The sequence below is a fragment of the Helianthus annuus genome, chromosome 2 (assembly GCF_002127325.2).
Source record: "Helianthus annuus cultivar XRQ/B chromosome 2, HanXRQr2.0-SUNRISE, whole genome shotgun sequence".
NCBI lineage: Eukaryota > Viridiplantae > Streptophyta > Magnoliopsida > Asterales > Asteraceae > Helianthus > Helianthus annuus.
Window position 1 is genome coordinate 151,233,186 of NC_035434.2, and position 19,841 is coordinate 151,253,026.

The following is a 19,841-nucleotide window of genomic DNA, read 5'->3' on the forward strand; positions in this document are numbered from 1 at the left end:
ATATTGTACAGGTTGAATAAATGTAATTTTATATACCAAATAAAAAAGTTATATTTTTAAAACCACGTGTATTACACGAGTTGAATAAATATAATATTGTTTACCAAATAATAAAATAATACATCTTTAAAAAACCTCATTTATTACACGGGTTGAATAAATGTAATTTTATATACTAAATAATAAAAAAAATTACATCTTTAAAAATATGCGTATTACACGGTTTAAATAAATGTAATTTTCTGTACTAAATAATAAAAAATATATATATATCCTTTAAAAACCTCGTGTATTGTATGAATTGAATAAATCTAGTTTTATACATCAAATAATAAAATTACGATTTTGGCTCCCGTGGTTATATCACTTTTACCCTTTTAGCCCAAATTTTTTTTTAACATTTAAACCCTCAACTTCTTTTTTCTAACCTTTTTAGCCTCTAACGTCTTTTTCTTTAACCTTTTTGGCCCCTAACATTTAATGGATGAGGTTAGTGTTAGGGGTCAAAAGGGTTAGAAAAGAAGACGTTGAGAGCTTAGATGTTAAAAAAATCATTTTTAGGCTAAAAGGGTAAAAGTGATAAAAATAGGTCTTTTTTAACCCTTTTGGCCCCTAACATTTAATGGATGAGGTTACTGTTAGGGGTCAAAAGAGTTAGAAAAAAAAAGTTCGTGGCTCAGATGTTAAAAAAAAATTTTGGGCTAAAAGGGTAAAAGTGAAGAAGATTAAAGAAGAAGAAGATTAAACTAAATAATAATTATCCATAAGATATTAAACTAAATAATATTTAATAAAAGGGTTATCTATAATTAATTAGAAAATATTAAATTAAAATAATAATTATCTATAAGAGATGACAAGTGTCCAAAGTGGTTTCTTTTACGCTGTGTTCCAGAGATTTACTTAACAGGGGGAGGGGAGGGGAGGGGAAGGAAAATGGTGTTCCAGAGATCCACTTAACAAGGGGAGGGGAGGGAAAATGGGGTTTTTTTTGCCTGAAAATAGTCTTTCCAATTTGGAAAGACATGGAGGGGAGGGGAGGGAAGGGGAGGGATTTTTAACTCGGGAACACACCGTTATTATATGGTTTCTTTTATTATATAGTACAGATATAACATGGTGATTCCGAAAATTGTTATGTGCGTAGTTTTCTGCCCTAATCGTTTGACAATGATGAAGAACAACCAAAACAATTGGATACGAAAACAACACAAATCACCGACTCATGGAGCAACTGGTAAATATATTTCTTTTGATCGCCATTAATATGTTCATTCATGTTAATTTCATTCACATTTTGTATGTGTTTTGAGCAATTACTATCCACACCTTATTGCAATTGACCTAGATTCCTAATTAATCCAACCTATGCTACTTTTAGGGCAATAATCTTGATAACATATCTCTTATTCCTGCTGCTTCTGCTTTGAATTTAGCTTCTGTGTTATGATTTCCCTTATGTCAGTCAAGACCTTTTTTAAGCTCAAACATTGCATGCTCACTCTAAATTATAACCAAAAACAGTTAATTTCTAAGAGTTATTCATCGTTTAACATTGATTAAACTATAATATAATCATAGTTGTCGAAGGCGCAATGCGCAAAGGGTGAGCCTCGGGCCTCAGTACAAGGCGCGTAAAAAGCTAGGGCTTTTTTAGGTGAGACATATAGTATAAAAAATATAATATTTAGGGGTTTAGACATGTTTTTTAGGCTTCTTTAGGGTTAGTTTACGTTGTTTGAGGTTGATTCCAGGCTTGTTTAGGCCTTAGGGTTGGTATAATTGTTTCGGACTTGATCGGACAATTTTTGGCCGGAATTTCGTCGGAACTTGGTCTGAAAAATGCGCCTGAGGGCTTGAAAACGGGGCGTTTGAAGCGAAGCGAGAAGGCTGTACTGGGCCTAGGCGCGCTTGGGTACGCCTTGACAACAGAGAATATAACATACTTTGTTCCGAACACATTGTAGTCTTGATACCTTATATAGATAGCTAAGAACTTGATTCTAGAAAACACACGAATTATTTAATCGTTTACATATCTATTAAACCATAACATAATGCACTTTATTCCCAACATATTGTAGTCTTGATAGCTTACATAGATAGCTAAGAACTTTATTATGAAAAACACACTAATGATTTAACTAATTACACCGCCATCTACATCAGTGCTCTTCCGCTTGCTCCGGTTATGTTCTTTTAACCATACCCCTCTTATCCCAAGCACTTGCAGAGTCCCCTTTAACTTTATAGACACTAATTTATAAAACTTAAAATAAACAACGGGTGTGTCGCTTTAGTTGGGAGTGGATATACCGACATACCCAACTCCTACAACAAAGAACGCACTCGATTGCAATAAGAGATAAATAAACATGTTGTCTTTCCCAAAGATCATGTCATAGCAAGCTACATATAGCAGGAGCAATCCCATTATCAACTCCGAGAAGTGAAGCCTGTTTGTCATTTCATTGTTAGCGTTACACTCGTGATAAATTCATTAAAACGTTATCCATGTTTGTTGGCTAAGTTACCTTTCTCCTAAACGTGATCGGGTTCTCTTAGGTGCCCTGACACTGCATTTTGGTTTTGTTGTGTTTCCGAGCTTTTCAGTCACGACCCATTCGTTGACTCGGTTGGCTCCTAGGAGTCCTATAATTGTTGCTTTAGATCGGTGAAAAGACATGACGTTTTCGAACAGGATCCAAAGTACAAGGAGATGCAATGACCTGTGTGAAGCAATATGTGTTTTTTAGGCGTTAAGTTTTTTTAAAGCTTAATTGTGTTAATCTTAAAGTCCGTTACCTTAGGGTGCATGCCGAGTTAAGAATGGTAATTGTTGCCGGAATATATATGGCTATCGGTTTTGGAAGTTTGACTTCCGGGACCATGATGCTTATTGGGATAATTACGCAATAAAAGAAAAAGGTGACCCAGTGTGCTATTATCTTCCTTACAAAGAAGAATGCATATAGGACATGGAGTTTCTTCCAAAACGATACTCTCTGCATAATAAAGTAGACGCATTTAATCATTTCCAAATGTTACTAGCGTAAAGAAAAAGTTCATGCCGTTAGTTAACTTATAGTCTTATACCTCACAAAAGATGATTTCTTTGGTCATTTTTCTGAACAAATTAGCTGGCCCACATGACCACCGATGTTGTTGATATCGGTAAGCTTTGAAGGTACTTGGGAGTTCGTTTTTCACCTATGTGATAGAATATTTTGCGGTTTATTTAAGATATTTTAATTTGATGTATACACGTTAATATTAATACCGTAACTCACCTCTAAGTCTCCAACAAAGACAAATTTCCACCCCTTGAGGCTAGCCCGAACCGCAAGATCCATGTCCTCCACAGTGGTTCGATCTTTCCAGCCGCCAGCATCTTCAATTGCTTTGATACGCCATACACCAGCAGTCCCTAATGTCAAAAAAAAAAACATTTATTTCATAAAAATTCTCGTAGAAGCGATGCGAGCGAACTTGTAAATTTTGTCTTACCGTTGAACCCGAAAAATTGACAAGTTGAAGAGCCCACTTCTTGCTCGACAGCGAAATGATAGGCGAGTGACATCTCTTGGAGCCGAGTCATGATGCATTCATTAGCATTTACTAAACGGAACATGTGTTAGTTATAATATAATATAAAAACAAACCGTGATAAGAGAGTGTATATCTTGATTGGGTAGGGGCACTGTTGTTAATAGCGAGCATAGCTCCCGCTATAGCGTTTAGCGTGGTGATGCGGCAATTGCTTGCAATCTGATTTTGGCCCCTCCGTAGCGTGAAAATAGCGGAATTATATTTTTTTGTTGTAATATAAATAGGAATAAAAATATAGCTATAAAATAGCAGGATTTTCGTTTTTAATTTTTTTTTTTTTTTGTAAATATACATATAAATCAACGTATTTTGATAAAATATACATATAAAATATTCCTAAAATTTTCTTCTAATGTATCGCTTAACATAAAATAGCATCTGCTATTTCATCACTATCGCTACGTAGCGTATAATTAGCTTGTCGCTATCGTCTGCTATTAACAACTATGGGTAGGGGCAAAATAGGGAATATGAGAGAAAGAATAAGCGTTACCGAATTTCCATCTCGCCTGAACCAAAGCCAGTTCTGGATTTTCAAGAAGATAAGGTACAGTTCTCCAAAGAAACTCTTCATCTGGTTGGAAATCTGCGTCAAATATGACTACAAATTCGCAATCGCTCACATACTCTTTATTTAAACCTTCACGAAGAGCACCGGCTTTGTATCCGTTTCTATTGTTTCTGGTTTCGTATTTGACATTCACTCCTCTCTGTATCCACTTTTTGCACTCCATTTCCACAAGTGTCTGCAGATGATTATTGATTTACTCATTTACTTAGTAAACATAAATACATAATTTATCTTTGAGTATTTGAGATATTAAGTGTGCAAGGGGGGGGGGGGGTACCCGTAGGACATCATTGGTGGAGTCATCGAGAACCTGAACAATGAGACGGTCGGATGGCCATGTAAGTGAACACACAGATCCAATAGAGAGCTTGTAGACCTAATAAGAATGCAAGTTAGATGGCGTCTTGGAAGTAAGCTAAGTTATATAATAAAAATACATTTCACACACGAAAAAAATAACTGCACGTTAGAAATAAGAAATCAGGCTGCGTTTCCTTTTATCTATAAAGTTTAAATGATCATAAAAGCGGTATTAGGTTTCTTGGGTAAGTAACTTGTAGATAAGCATGCCTCGTGGCGTTTATCTAGTATTTTTATCATCCATACAACTATTTTTAAATGAATATTAGTACTCAACAAAATGCCAATCCATAAAATGCATATGTTGTTGGGTTGGTGAATGGCTCGGTTTATTGGGCTTTTGGGGTTGCTAGTAGAAGACATGGGCCAGGCCGCCATGCCCGGTTTAGTTTTCTTGGTCCCTAACTTGTTTAACCTAATTGTTCTCTATATATATATATCCTAGTCATGTCTTGTCCCTAACTTGTTTAACCTAATTGTTCTCTATATATATATATCCTAGTCATGTCTTGTAATCTTTGGTCTGAGCTTAATGAAAAATGGCTAGTTGCAGCCCGTGGTCGTAGGCAGTGGCGAAGCTTGAAGTTTTCGCCAGGGGGGGTCGAAAACGTATATACCCAAAAATTTCTATAGAACCGGGGGGGGGGGGGGGGGGGGGCGAAAACGTATATTTCCAAAAATTTCTATACGAAAACTACATGTACAACACTACTGAGCGAAAAGTTCGGGGGGTCGGGCGCCCCTCCCGGCCCCTTAAATGCTACGCCCCTGGTCGTAGGTTCCTCACTGGGACCGAACCACGTAAAATTCTTGTGTCGTGACTCGTGTTTATTTTCTATTAGCGTGTTTATATTGTTTGTGTGTGTGTGTGTTGGTTCCGCTGCGCTACTTGATACCTAACTTATGTATGTCATTCATTCATATTAGTCTCCTAGTGTTTTTTATTATAGCAAATTTCCACAACTTTTCTTTTTGGTTTATAAAAATAGACTGTAAAACTAAATAAGATGACATGATTATTTGTTTATTGCAATATTTCTAGAGGACATCATATATTATACGTCCAATGCTTAGTGGTAAACAATAGAATCTTTCGTATATATGGAAATTCAAGATATGCAGTTGAGATATTCATTGCTAAGCCATCTTTCTTATCTTACCTGTCACTATCAAAATCACATAGTAAATTTTTTATTAATGAATTGATGACTGGATTTCCTGCCTTTTGATTTCTTTAATTATGTTATGAAGTATATGCACGAAACACACATAATACGTATAATAAATCAAGCATGTGTACCTCTTTTTCATTGAACATAGGTATTTGAACGAGCACCATGGGGTAACGCCTGTTCTGCTCTAAATCTTCTTTCAGCGCTTCCAAGTTATACTGCGTGTATCTTTTCTTGCGCATAATCTTCACCAAGATAACCACAACAGTCATGTACACTCGTTCAATGAACATCATTATAGACATCGCCATACATATGCAAAGGGCAACCGTCAGTGGTGGAATCACCATTGAAACCCTCATATCCTGCCACATATCAGTGAAACTCCCGGTGAAATCATTGGTTGGTTTCACCTCCGACCCGGCCCGAAACAAGTTTCTCATGGTGAAAAACGTAAAATGTATAGAAACAGTTCAGACCAGGATGCTCAGATACATTGAAGCTATGCCTTATATAGAGAAATTGTTTGAGCCTTAGCTGATTAGGTGGAAGATTGCAAGTGCATTGAGTGAACCGCTAAAAATGAACACACCGACAATGACGCATTGAGTGAACCGCTAAAAATGAACACATCGACAATGACGCTGACAGTATTCAAATCACTTATCTCTAATGAAGGTAATAAATCTTCAATCTCTTTATTAATTGATTTCAATTCATTATCTTTGTTAATATAGTATGGTTTCTCTGTGCATGCTAGTCACATATAGCTTTTAGAGTAAAGTACATGGACAGTCCCCGTGATTTACTAAAATTTTGGATTTGGTCCCTAACTTTTCAAAAGCACACAAATGGTGCCCGTGGTTTGCATTTTGTAACACATTTAGTCCCCATTTTTTCCAGAAGTATATGGATGGTTCCTGTGGTTTGCATTTTGTAACGCATTTAGTCCTCAGCTTTTTTCCAAATGTATATGGATGGTCCTTGTGGTTTGCACTTTGTAACATGTTTAGTCCCTAACTAGGACATGCTAAAACCTTTAGATTTGTTGGCTGGGGACTAAATGCGTTAGAAAGTGCAAACCACATGGACCATCCATGTATTTTTGGAAAGCTAGGGACCAAATCCAAAATTTTGATAAATCACAGGGACCATGAGTGTACTTTGCTTTAGCTTTTACTTAGTTTAATGGTATGGTAATATTAATGAAGTGGAAAATCTTGAAAGGGTGGAGAGATTATAAATAGAAAAGTTTAAAATGACTGGATGGGATCTTGTCGTAATCGAGAAGTCTATTGCTATATTTTAATGCTCACGTAAGGGGGTGAGTAGAAATGTAGAATACATCTATTTTTGGTTAATATTTATGTGTAACACATGATTATTTTGCGTTCACATCGTATGTATAACGCTATCAAAGGTTTGATTCTTTATCTTGTTAGCCAGCTGTCTCATCGAGTAATCTGATCATGAACATCTTAGACACGTGAGTAGGTGATAAGGAACGTTACGTGTATCTTTCTTAAACAATAAGGTCTTTGATGCTGAAGTGTGTTTTAGCTTTCAGGATATTAATATGTAATTATGGGTATGTTTGATATTGGAGGTGAACCATTTTCTAAAGAATGTGTACTTAATTCAGATACCAATCATGATTGACAGTAGACATAAATAGATTTCTACTAAAAGGATTGTAAATCCAAAGAGTAAAATGCCATTTTCGTCTCTGAGGTTTGGGCAGTTTTGCGACTTTCGTCCAAAGGTTTGTTTTTTCGCATTTGTATCCAAAAGGTTTGAAATCTTGCCATTTTCATCCAATCCCGAGCTTGACTAGGCTCACAAGTCTAAATAAGCCTTTATTTATATGAATACAATACTTTTTATTTTGTATAATAAATATATAATTACATAAAAGTTAGGCAGTTAATATCGGTGATATGGTTATCAGTCCCCATGTAAAATATCGGTGTCAAATATCGGTCAAAATATTATCGGCAATATTGACCGATATAACCGACATATCACTGAATTGTTAGTGTTAAATTGCTATATGTATAAATTCTGCATGATATTAAAATTACCGATATCCCACTCATATCACCGAAATAACCTGCATTTCAAATATCGGTTCTTGACCGATATCCGATATTTTACCGCATTAGCCGCATAGCATAAATATATGATAAAGTAACTAAATAATATAATATATTTTGTTATATATAATATTATAATTATAAGTATATATAAATGTGTTATATAATATATACACATATAAACAAAAAAATAATATTTAATAAATAACAAAAGATCCTAGCCTGAGCTCGAAACGACCCATTCTAGTCTTCTAGAGCTTGAACTTTCTTAGGCTTGATTCGTTTACACCCCTAAGTTGTTCTTGTCCTCTGCTAATTTTCCATTATTAATTTAGGGTTTCAGCCGTTTCTGATGTACTTTCTGCTTATGTTTGACATTTCGTACCCAAAAAAGTTTATAGCGCTTGCCAATCTTTTTAAGATATCTGCTGTGAATCTGCACATATTTTATGAAAATTTTAATCTATTTTTTGCCTTGGAAAACGCTTGATACCACTCGCGATTGACATGAGGGCACTTCTAAAATATATTGGATTTGTGTTTGGTGCATCTTTTTATCATCAAACATTCATTCATTGGTTTAGCAAACAAACATTCATTCTTTGGTTTAGCAAACTCTCCTCATTCCTTCTACGGGCAATTTACAAAAATCAACCATGTTTTGCTCAAATGATCGGTTGTCTGCAGTTTGATGTTTGTTGTCATTTGGATGCTGTTCCTTAAGAGCTGAGCCTTGATCTTCTGTAGTTCAGGTTTGTGTTTGTGTTTGTGTTTGTGTTTGTGCCTGTGTGGTATCAGATATAAGCAAGTACTACATTTATTCAAATATATCTTATATGCGTCATTATATATAGATAGAGACTAGCCTAAGATCCCGCGAGTTTCGCGGGTGGCTTAACACAAACATAGAATATCTACTGGCATTGATGCCCATGTAGATCATCACTTTTGTTCTAGGCCTTTCCAAACTTAGGCTTCACGTTTAAGGGTTGAAACTTGAAACAGGTCCTAAACAGATAATACACGACACTAACCGGTACAAACCCAAAACCGAATAGAGTGATCACTTCCCTCTCCAAAAACCTGAGTGAACCTTTAATAGATCAACGAGAGGTCATGGTTTTCATCTTTTGATTGACATCAATATCTAAATTCTTAAATTCATATTAGTTGATATAAAACTATACTTACATATGTGTAAACCCAAACATGTCTTTTTAAGAAACAAATTAGAGCAATTTTTAATGTATTGGTAAACAACACAAATAGTACAATGATTTCTTCAATTGTCATAGATCAAAAAGTATCGGTCCTCTCTCTATTTTATAGTGGGCTTGTTAACTGGAACAAAGTCGAGACAGAAAAAATGAAGATAATCGGATAATAAATCAGAAAAAATGTAATAAAATGTCGTGGGCTCTGATGTTAGGAATGTATTTGTGGTTTGAAATTCAAATGTTTGACAAATTCTAATAAATGAAGTAATTAATCTTTTGTTAGATAATAATACCGTTTTTTACACCCTTTGATAATCCTTTTTGAAACTAATTATTTGACCACATAGTCTGATCCACAATGTAATTACCACTAAAAACTTTCTATAGCAATTACAAGTCACAATAATGACAATCGATTTCTAAACACATATTTTTACATCCCACCGCCAAAAACCTTTCAGATTATTATAATATTAAGACACTTAAAACAATTTATTACATAAAGATTGGGTTTTGATACTCGCAATTGTTGGTAGTGGTAGAATATTAGTGCTGAAATTGTTCGGATCTTCGAAGAAGGATTCTGGCGTGATGTAGAGGCAATAGCGTGACGTAAACCACACGTGTTCCTTAAATCGACCCGTTTAGCTAAAAATTGTCCCATTTATCTAAAATGGTGAAAATTTGAGTTAAAAGCATGTATGTGTGTGATTTTAAATTTGTAGGCAATTACCTGGAAGATCTTCTGAAGATAAAATATTGGGGTCGGCTCAACCCATTCTGACAATAGCATAAACAACTTAAATCGACCTGTTATCCAACCTGCCCAACCGAACTATTTTGCAACCTGTATTGATTAGGGCAGATAGAAAACACAATACATATTGTTTGTCAACTTATCTCATTAAGCATAATTGAAAAGGCATTCTTAACATAATTTATAAATCTGTATTGGTTATTGAATAGTATGTTCACAAGTTACATATTGTTTGACCCGTACCAGAGCTGTCATTTTTTAACCTCTGAAAAGTATGTTCACAAGCTACATGAGTATGTACTACCACCTCCTCTAATCCAATAACACCAGAAGCCAACAACTTAGCACGTTCATCAGCTACACTACATTCTAATCTAATAACCCAAATACTCATTGTTTTATCAATTTAAGTTTGTTAATTTTCTTATTCGTACGATCGGTGTTATCAATCTATGTCATGAGACTTATAGTTCTTCAACATGAATTAATAGATCATCAGTTTTGACGGTTTAATCTGAACCCACGCGGAGAGATGTCAACTTACTCAGGCTACAGCTGCGTGAGTGATCTGGAGTACATCAGTAATAGCAAGAACAATTCCAATTGAACAAAAAATAAGCCAGTGCATAGATTAAGACTCGTGAAGAATTATAAAAACTACATAAAAGTTAATTAAGAAAAAAAAACTTAATTATGATGTAACTTTTACCTTTATCAATAAAAGGGGAACATAAAAACTTTCCTTTATTAGTAATATGCAAGGCGTCAACGATCGGTGAAACAACTGCACAACATTCAGGATTGTGAGTCAACAACTAAATAATAAGTGAAGCATTAGAAAATATGATCAAATACTGCACATGGATATCAGTACAAATTCTTTTGATGTCGGCCTATTTGCATCATGAAGTTGCTTTTCTTTTCTCATTAGCTCCACCAAATGATCAGATATTGCACATGGATATCAAGTTTGTTAGGTATTTAGAAGAATAAAACATACCAAACAAAACCCGAGATTGTTCCCCACCAAGATTAACTTTAACAACTTCCACATTAGTTTAACAACCATTTTTTTCTACAAATTAAAAATTTGAGCATGTTGGTAACAACTTATAATGACAAATTAGATAAGTAGCAAATTAAAGATAAATCTAATAGCTAACTGACCGACTACTATTTTGCAATAACGTTACGTCGGTTCTGCCCCAAACCAAACCATGAACAAAAAATATACCAGATCCGAAAAGTAGTTATTGGCAAATAAAAGATAATTCAGGTTCCAGTTTTAGACCTAACCAAAAGCAATCTATTTAAAACCTAGAGTTGAACCGAATATAGCCAGTTCAAGGTTTGGCCGTCTGGGTAACCTTTTTGAGTGACGGTCTAGACAAATCACCTAATCATGAGCTAAGAAAAGCTCGAGCTCAATGTAGACTCTCTACCAATTTACTTGTAATCACAAATAAGAACAAACACATAACTACTAAATGTTAAATGTATACCATACCTGGGGAGATGTAGCCATAGGAACCTGCAATCACTGACATCGACTCGTCACAATGGATGAGCTTGGCTACCCCAAAGTCAGCCACCCGTGCCTCCATCTCACCATCCTACAGAATGTTGCTAGGTTTCAAATCACGATGATCAACCACCGGATCACAATCGTGGTGGAGGTAGCAAATCCCCTGAGCCACCCATAACGCAACCTTGTATCTTGTGAACCAATCCCCGACCAAACTGTCACCTTCGTTCTTCCCGTGTAACAAATCATCTAAACTGCCATTAGGCATGTACTCATAGAGCAACACATGTACTCATAGAGCAACACAGTACATTCTTTGTTGCTGCAGCATCCTAACAACCTCACTATGTTCCTATGCCTCACATTACCCAATACCTCCACCTCAGCCAACACGCCTTTCCTCCGTCGAATCGTCTCCTGGTTCTTTCCCCACAGCTTTTTCACCGCTATGATCTCGCCACATGGCATTTCTGTTTTGTACACAGTTCCCGTAGACCCGGTCCCTATGATCTTACCTGTCATAGATAAACTCTCAACCACATCATATGCGGTAAAATTTAGCCATTAGAAAGCAGTTAATTTCCATGGCTGCGTCTCCGCTTCTTCCGCCACAAACCCTCGATGGTAATTCGCACGGAAGAACCGGATTCCGGCCACAAGAATAAACAAACCGACCCCAAACGCTGCGGCCATAATCCAGATGATTGCACCCGTAGACTTCTTCGACTGAATCCGTTTCACCTCGGGTTCCACAACAGCCCCACACGGTTTGTTAATAACCCTGCCATAGAGTCCTTCATTTCCAGTGAACGACGACAGATGCGGGCTCAAAACGCGATCCCCGACGAAGGCACAGGTCCCGTGAGCTGATTATACGAAACATTGGACGCTTCGAGCGTACGACAGTTACCAAAAGTTGAAGGAATGGTACCAGTGAGCAGATTATGCGATAGATCAACTTCCGTTATCGACGGAAGCGATGAAATCTCCATCAGAATAACGCTTGAAATCGAATTATCTCGTATATAAGTGGACTTCAGTGAAGCAGAATGCAAGACCCAGAATACGCCGAAAACTACCGCCGCAGTGGGACATAGCCGCCGATCTAGCGAGATTATTCATCTATTCGCCGTCGATTCAATGGAAGTAGACAATTTTAGAAGGCAGAGAGGCAACCGATTGAACTGTCGATTATAAACTCTCCTATTCCCTTTGTTCAGCCTAAAAAAATAATTTGTAAAACATGCAACCTAATCGAACCAACCGATCTTTCTTCTTTTCGGATACACCTGCTTGTCGCAAACCAGCCGGTCTTTCTTCTTTTCGGATACACCTGCTGATGGAATTAAACTTTAATGGCCTAAGCTATTCACTATACATAAAAGTAGTATCTTTTACATCAGAGCCATATACAAAAAGGCATTAAATCCTATCACATGTGTACATGTCCTGCTACAACACAACCATCATTATAAGTTAATTTAAACCAAACAAAATAGCACTTAAGAAAGCACTTTGCGTGAAATATATTGAAGCAAACCAAGAGATGTAACACATGAATGGCAAAACATGTATACAATATTTGACGAAACATGGAATACATTGAAGCACTTAGTAAAATGTATACAATAAGCCTTATCAATGGCAAAACATGAGAATCTTATAGAGCCGAAACAATATAAGCACTAAACTTAATGGGTAGCTCGGATACAATATTGACCCGCTTATTTTTAAATGATTTGAATAGGGTTATGTGATATCTATGCGGTTCAAAACAAAAAAGAATGAGCTTAAAGGTGACAATATAACAATGAAAACAAATGTACACTTAAATGTGTCACTTATATGAACGGGGCAAACCATAAAGGATGATTCATCTTATCAATTATCCTTCTGTTCTAAGAAATTCTTTGACTTCTAAATAGTAAAAATGTCTATTACATGACCTGCAAACTAAAACATATTTGGTCTTTAAATAAATTAATGAGAAACTCTTCTAAATAATATTAATAGAGATAAGAGTAAGCTACAAAGTTACTCACTGAATATATACACATGTTCTTTAAGACTACCTTACATATCAAAATTCTAAAGTAAAATAGAGAGATCACCTTCTTCAAAAGATTTAGTTAGTTCGTATATTTTTTATTTTATTTTTTGGCATGTATATCATAACACAACCACTTCTTATGCATAATATATTTAAAAGTTAAATCCTCAGTTTGACCAAACATCACATAGTTAACAATAAAATAATTTAGGATGGTTTTATACATTATAAGTACATTTTGTAAAACTTTCGCACTATTTGACCCGTTTTCGCTTAAGCTAGATTTTTTTATTTCACTCTTTTGACCATTAAAGATTTAAAAGAAACAAATTAACCCAAATAAAATGCCACCAAGAACACTATGCACAAACAGAAACTTAATCATTTGAAAAACTTCATACCAAAGAATGCATATCTTGTTGCCGGTAAGAAGATACATAGAAAATATAAACATATACTTGCATTCTAGGAATAACATATTTGACAATAGTTACGTAAACAAAACGATTAGGGATGAGCACGATACCCGTTAGGTACCCAACCGGGTATTGGAAAACGGGAAGAGTGGGTACCGATACCGGTACCAAATATACCCGATATGGTTCGGTACCGGTACCTGGTACCAAATGTTCAATCCTATTTGACAAATGAAATTTATACCTTTTGGAACAAAAAACCATCGTTTCCTTTTTATTGCTTTCTTTAAAAGAACATGTATGTAAAAGATCGCTGAAAACCGTAAAATCACATTTCCATCAACGATTCACGTAATGTTCGCTGAACGTTAAGTTCGTTTACAGCCCTAGTTTTTACCTTTACCAACCTCTAATAACAATAACTATAGAACTACAAAATTTATATTATCATTGGCATCATAAAACCAAAAAAATGTTTACTTTTGCATCACTTATCAAACGTATGCATATTTAGATTAATCATTTAAATTAAATCCAAAATACACATATAAGAATAGAAAATAGGAGTTTGTACACGTAAATGTATATCATAAAAATAAATCAAGTAAATCATAAGAAAAAACTAAAGTCACAATCTGATGCGAACCCATATTTTCACCTATAATGTTACTAAAAGTTAAAAAAATGAAAAGAAGATTTTACCCGTAAAGCCATCTTCTTGAGCTTGTTCATTGCAGAGAACTGTTTCAAGCGCGATAATACTGCAGAATCAAGGGGCTTATCGGGTGCCATTTTGTCATCAACAATCCATGGGTGGCCTGTTAAAGCAAGCAAACGTAAATTAGTAAAATAAATTAAATCATTTTTATAACTTTATTAGCAATTCTTGTGACCCAAAGTTGCTTACATAGAAGGTCATGAGCAGTAAGCCTATTCTTAGGATTTCTATCAAGCATTTTTCTTATAAGATCTTTCGCACTGTCGGTGATTACAGGCCACGGCTCAGAATCAAAATCTAATTTTGCTTGATAGTACCTTGCAAAACAACCGAAACATTAAGTAAATGTTCATCTAATCTTTTAAATATAAATTTACTATTGCTGACATCGAACTGGCTACTGCCATGTCACTGTCCATGTCATTACGTTACCTTTACTGCAACTGTATGTATAGCAAGCAACATATCCACCATCACCAGCCCTGAAATCAACTCAAGTAGCCCATCCCCATGAATTACTACAATTGTAGTCTATGATGACACCTCACGGTTATCCCTTTCCCCATGAATTAACAGATTAACAAAAACATCTTGAAGTAAAACTTAACCTAATGGTAACCAGGTGGCGAGCTGCATATAGTCTGAAACAGAGTCAGGCATCCCTCAACCGGTGTCATCGGCCAATACTCAGACTACCTACACAAAAACATACACACCCTCAATCAATCCCAGTTCAATACTCACTCAGACATTATCACAAACACCTGGCAAACGAACTTAAAAACAAACACAACTACACATCAAACTCTTACCTTGTAAAAGACCCACTGAACTACACACACTTCTTCCCCCATAAGACCACACAAACCATGCTGGTGTCAAACAAAACCTGGTTCTCTTTTCTATACATCAGTTGTACCCGATAAATTGCTAGAAAGAGGTGAAGGTGCGAGGGATGTAATTCACACATAATCTAAAAAATAATATAAGCCATTTGAACTTTGTTATGTTAAGAGATGCCCTTTTTTCCTTAACCCGTGACAGAAAATGCATAACATATTACCACTTTCTACATCAAAGTAACATTATAACAAAGAAAAATATAAAACTATAATCAGTATAAACATATTTAACATTCAAATATCCATATTGGTTACGATTATTAACTAATTTGAAATTTCCTCAAATAAGCATATAAAACTATAATTTGAAATTTGTTAATTGCATCGTATCGATAAATGTCATACCTGAAGCAATCATTGATAGTCAGTGAGAATAACTTTCGGTCAACATCTCAATCCATCAACAAAGTGTTCAACCCTTGATAAAAACCCTAATTTCAGAAGGTGTGCAAACTTGTTTAACACAGTATCAATTACAAATAAGAAAACAAAAGTAAAACTTACCTGTTTTGAATAAACAAATTTGCTACATCAACAAAAGCCCAATCTGAACCACAGGAACTGTTATTGTTCATAAACGATTGAGAAACAAAGAGATGTCGCCAATCTTCAACAAAGAATCATGTATCCATTTGATTCGTTGATTAAACAAACCCTAACATCTCAAATTTAACAAAATCAACATCCTAACCTAATATTAAACAAACATATTTCAAAATTAATACAAAAATCAACACAACAATCTTACTATAATATATCAGGCAGCCCAATAATCGTGAGGCTCCATTCAATTCAAACAGATTGTTTTTGTCAGCAAAACGGGCAGAGAATCCATCAACAGGATGGTTACAAGGATCTGTAAGAAAAAAAAGCACTAATCATAATCGGATGAAAGTAAATCGAGTTTAGAACCCTAGAATTGAAAGAAATAGAGACATCTGAGTTGTTTCTTCTGAAGTAAGAGATTTACTTGAGAAGGAAACGCAATGGATGGAAGGTTCTAAAGAGAGATTGATAAACACAGGCCCCTCTTAGGGTTTCTACAACCGGATCGTGAGATGAAAAGACAGAGGTCTTGTAGTGGTTGCAGGTACAAAGAAGATGGCCACATATGCGGTAGATACGAAGGCGGCCATGGATGCTTGAGAGGGAGACATCATCATTAGGGTTTGTGATATGAAGACGTGTGAAAGTGTAAAGGAAAAGAGCGAAGGCATAACCGCATAGGTTTTGTGTTTTTAGCGCTCAAATTTTCTAAAGATGGAGTAAGAGGATGACAGGTGGCAAGTAATAGTTTAAGCAAATGACAAGTGGCTAAAGATTATTTTGCTTTATTAGAAGTAGTAGATAGGGGTGTGCATTTCAAAATAATTACATGTTTGAGAACTGCGAGAACCACATAATGCATGGGTACGTGTTGATTTGAATGTAAGCACCTCTTTTCTCTTTCCCTGATGCACTATGTACAAGTGCATTATGCAGTTCTCGTGATTCTCAACATATTATTGGTTCTGAGACGAACGTGCGAGCTTCAAACGAGCTTTTTCTAGAGCTAAATACGAGCAAGCTTCAAGCTAGCTCCGAGCTGTGAGCTTTTTGGACAACCCTACCCCAAACAGTAGGTTGATTACGTCCTCCGACGCTAAATGTTGATTCCGAGGTAGCCGTTGTGATTGGAATGCAAAAAAGATGACATACTTGCTAGAATTTTGACACCACCATTCTAACACATCGAACTTTAAGTCCTCAAAGCCACATAGTTTGGCTCTTCTAAATACACATTAAGTTCTGTTTTTTGTGTACTTTCAACGGGTCTAGTTTCAAGATAAGCATAAAAATCATCATCTCTAGCACGAACACTTGGGCGATTAGATGTTGTGCCATTGAGGTAGCTATTGGCAATCCTAGCCACTTAAAATGCATTAGAGTATTTTTCAAAAAGTGATTTTAACTTCTTAGTCACGTCTTCAACCCTACCCTTAACCTCATTTTTTGGATGCAGCTTCTTAAAAGTCCGAGAAACAAACTCCTTTCTAAAACGCGGATCTAAAAGAGAAGCTGTTGAATAAGGACCTTGTTTCACTCGATTACTTTTCAAAATTGTCAAACATCGGCCCACCATCTTCTTCAAGAAAAAAAATCATCTGATTCGTTAGTTATCTCTCTTTTTTACTTTAAAGTTTTCAGTAAGAAACAAGTTTGGCGTTTAGATATGATGTACCCTAAAACAAATCCGTAGCATCCAAAAACACCTCAAGTAACTTGCATACTTTTGAGTCTGGTCTCACTCATCCGTAGGAGACCACACAAAATTTGAATCCCTCAACGTGTAACCTTTAAAAGCAATCTTGTAGGGAATCGCCAATTGAAGCTTACCATGTGTTGAGTTCCAACTAGTTTTTACATCAATACACAATGATCGACAAGTTTGGATACCAATAGTGATCGGAATTTAACCAAACTTCAAAAGACGACTTGCTGATTTCTTAAATCCTTCACACCTTCTCTAATTTTGACATGAAAACCATCAATTGTTCTCAGCCCATCTTGTACAACAAGATTTAATATGTAAGCACAACATCTCACATGAAAAGGCATATCCTCAAAGTGCAATTTTCCCTTTATGTGAAAAGTATTCCTTAAAATTACGGTTGCCCTATCAATATTCGATGCATTGTCTCGGGTTAATGAACCTGTTTTATCTTGTATACCCCATTTAACGAGGCACTCTAAGATAGCATCCGAAATGACCTCACTATTATGGGTGGTGCTAGGTCATTAAAACCAATTATGCACTTTTTCATTTTCCAATCTGAGGCAATATAATGAGTTGTCATGAGGTCCAATAGACAACAGTCACTTGTAAGTGAGATCATATCAATTTTTTTTTTTAATTTCAATCATCTCTCTTTCTACTTTAACCACTATTATGCAATCTTTTCTAATTGTTGCTTAACTCACTTTTTGATAAAGAGGGTTCATGTACTTCATTAGCGCATCAAACCAATGGTACTATACAAAGGAAAAAAGTAGCTCATGGGCTACAATCATTTCCCTACATTTCGTTTGTTCAAAACGCCCACTCAAGCCAAATTCAGTTACAATACGTTAGCAAATAAGAAACAAAAACAAAATGTTTCAAAATAGACATTCTTCAAACAAAAACTCATGTAAATGCATGTAATTTGTTTGCTAGAAGTATGCTAGCAGTAGGAGTGTCGCACCTTTTTACTTTTTCATCTATGATTAGCATTTCATATGTCGTGGCCTTTGATGGTTGTGGTTTGTATAACTTCTTACGTTGGATGCATTGAACTTTCTTGTCCTTCTTCCCTCCTTCCATCACTTCAACACTTCCAAAATGAAGCCAAACTTCAGACTTACTTTTTCGTTTTGAACCAATGGAAAATGAAAAAGTGTATAACTGGTTTTAATGAGCTAGTGCCACCCCATATTGGTGAGGTCCCTTTCGGATGCTATATTAGAGAGCCTTATTAAATGGGGGTATACAAGGTAAAATAGGTACAATAACCCTTATCAAATAATGATAAGGTAGCCACAATTTGAGGAATACTTTTCAAGGAAAGGGAAAATCGCACTTTAAGGGAATGTTTTTTCATGTGAGATGATGTGCTCATATATTAAATCTGGTTGTACAAGATGGGCTGGGAACAATTGATTGTTGTCTTGTCGAAATTAGAGAAGGTGCGACATATTTGAAGAAGTCAATGGGCCGCCTTTTGAAGTTTGGTGAAATTTCAATCATCCTTGGTATCCAAACACGTCGATCATTGTGTATTGATGTAGAAACCAGATGGAACTCAACACATCGTATGCTTGGCGATTCACTACAAACTTGCTTTTGAAGGTTACGCGTTGAGGGATTCCAGTTTTGAGTGGTCTCTTACGGATGAGGAGTGGGATCAGGCTGAAAAGTATGCAAGCTACTTATGGTGTATTTAGATGCTACGGATTTGTTTTCGGGTACATCATATCCCACCGCCTATTTGTTTCTTGTTGATATTTTTAAAGTAGAGAGAGATAACTAATGTTGTTAAATCACATGAATTTTTATTGAAGATGGGTGGGCTGACAAATTCGAGAAGTATTGGGGTGAGAAATCGGGGTCCTTATGAATTGCTTCTCTTTTAGATCCGTGTTTTACAAAGGAATCCGTTTCTTGGACTTTTAAGAAGTTCTATCCAGAAAATGAGGTTAAGGGTCGGGTTAACGACGTGACTAATAAGTTAAAATCATTTTTCAAAAACAAAAAACAGAATTTGATGTGTATTTAGAAGAGCCAAATTATGTGGTTTTGAGGACTTTGATGTTTGAGAATGGTGGTGTCAAAATTCTAACAAGTACCGCGTACTAAGCAAAATGGCTCGTGACCTTTTTTGCATTCCAATCACAATGGTTGCCTCGGAATCAGCATGTAGCGTCAGAAGATA

At 35.7% G+C, this 19,841-nt stretch overlaps 1 protein-coding gene and 1 long non-coding RNA gene across 45 annotated transcripts; one reads left to right on the forward strand and one right to left on the reverse strand.

Moving 5' to 3' along the window:
• The first annotated feature begins 1,107 nt into the window (after window positions 1-1,107).
• On the forward strand, window positions 1,108-7,234 carry LOC110924297. Of its 2 annotated transcripts, XR_002584287.2 has the most exons (3): window positions 1,112-1,237; window positions 5,861-6,390; window positions 7,155-7,234. It is a non-coding gene; the product is annotated as an uncharacterized LOC110924297 (long non-coding RNA). The 2 variants fall into 2 exon arrangements; XR_002584286.2 differs by lacking the exon at window positions 7,155-7,234 and having other exon boundaries at window positions 1,108-1,237; window positions 5,861-6,464.
• On the reverse strand, window positions 2,028-16,636 carry LOC110924304 (glucomannan 4-beta-mannosyltransferase 1-like). 43 transcript variants are annotated; one of them, XM_035984702.1, is made up of 21 exons: window positions 16,327-16,633; window positions 16,139-16,246; window positions 15,895-16,045; window positions 15,736-15,821; window positions 15,301-15,377; window positions 14,921-15,184; window positions 14,678-14,805; window positions 14,473-14,588; window positions 10,780-12,637; window positions 10,489-10,563; window positions 10,324-10,347; window positions 9,756-9,869; window positions 5,841-6,077; window positions 4,458-4,556; window positions 4,103-4,355; window positions 3,508-3,618; window positions 3,291-3,427; window positions 3,097-3,210; window positions 2,806-3,005; window positions 2,535-2,729; window positions 2,028-2,456 (listed from the first exon to the last, which is right to left on the reverse strand). In XM_035984702.1, exons 12-21 carry the CDS (start codon window positions 9,813-9,815, stop codon window positions 2,297-2,299), a joined length of 1,566 nt encoding a protein of 521 aa, XP_035840595.1. In that variant the 5' UTR covers window positions 9,816-9,869; window positions 10,324-10,347; window positions 10,489-10,563; window positions 10,780-12,637; window positions 14,473-14,588; window positions 14,678-14,805; window positions 14,921-15,184; window positions 15,301-15,377; window positions 15,736-15,821; window positions 15,895-16,045; window positions 16,139-16,246; window positions 16,327-16,633; the 3' UTR covers window positions 2,028-2,296. The 43 variants fall into 43 exon arrangements, 37 of the variants coding, with proteins under 37 accessions (XP_035840595.1, XP_035840582.1, XP_035840579.1 ...); XM_035984689.1 differs by having other exon boundaries at window positions 10,654-12,637; XM_035984686.1 differs by having other exon boundaries at window positions 10,640-12,637.
• Between the last annotated feature and the right edge of the window lie 3,205 nt (window positions 16,637-19,841).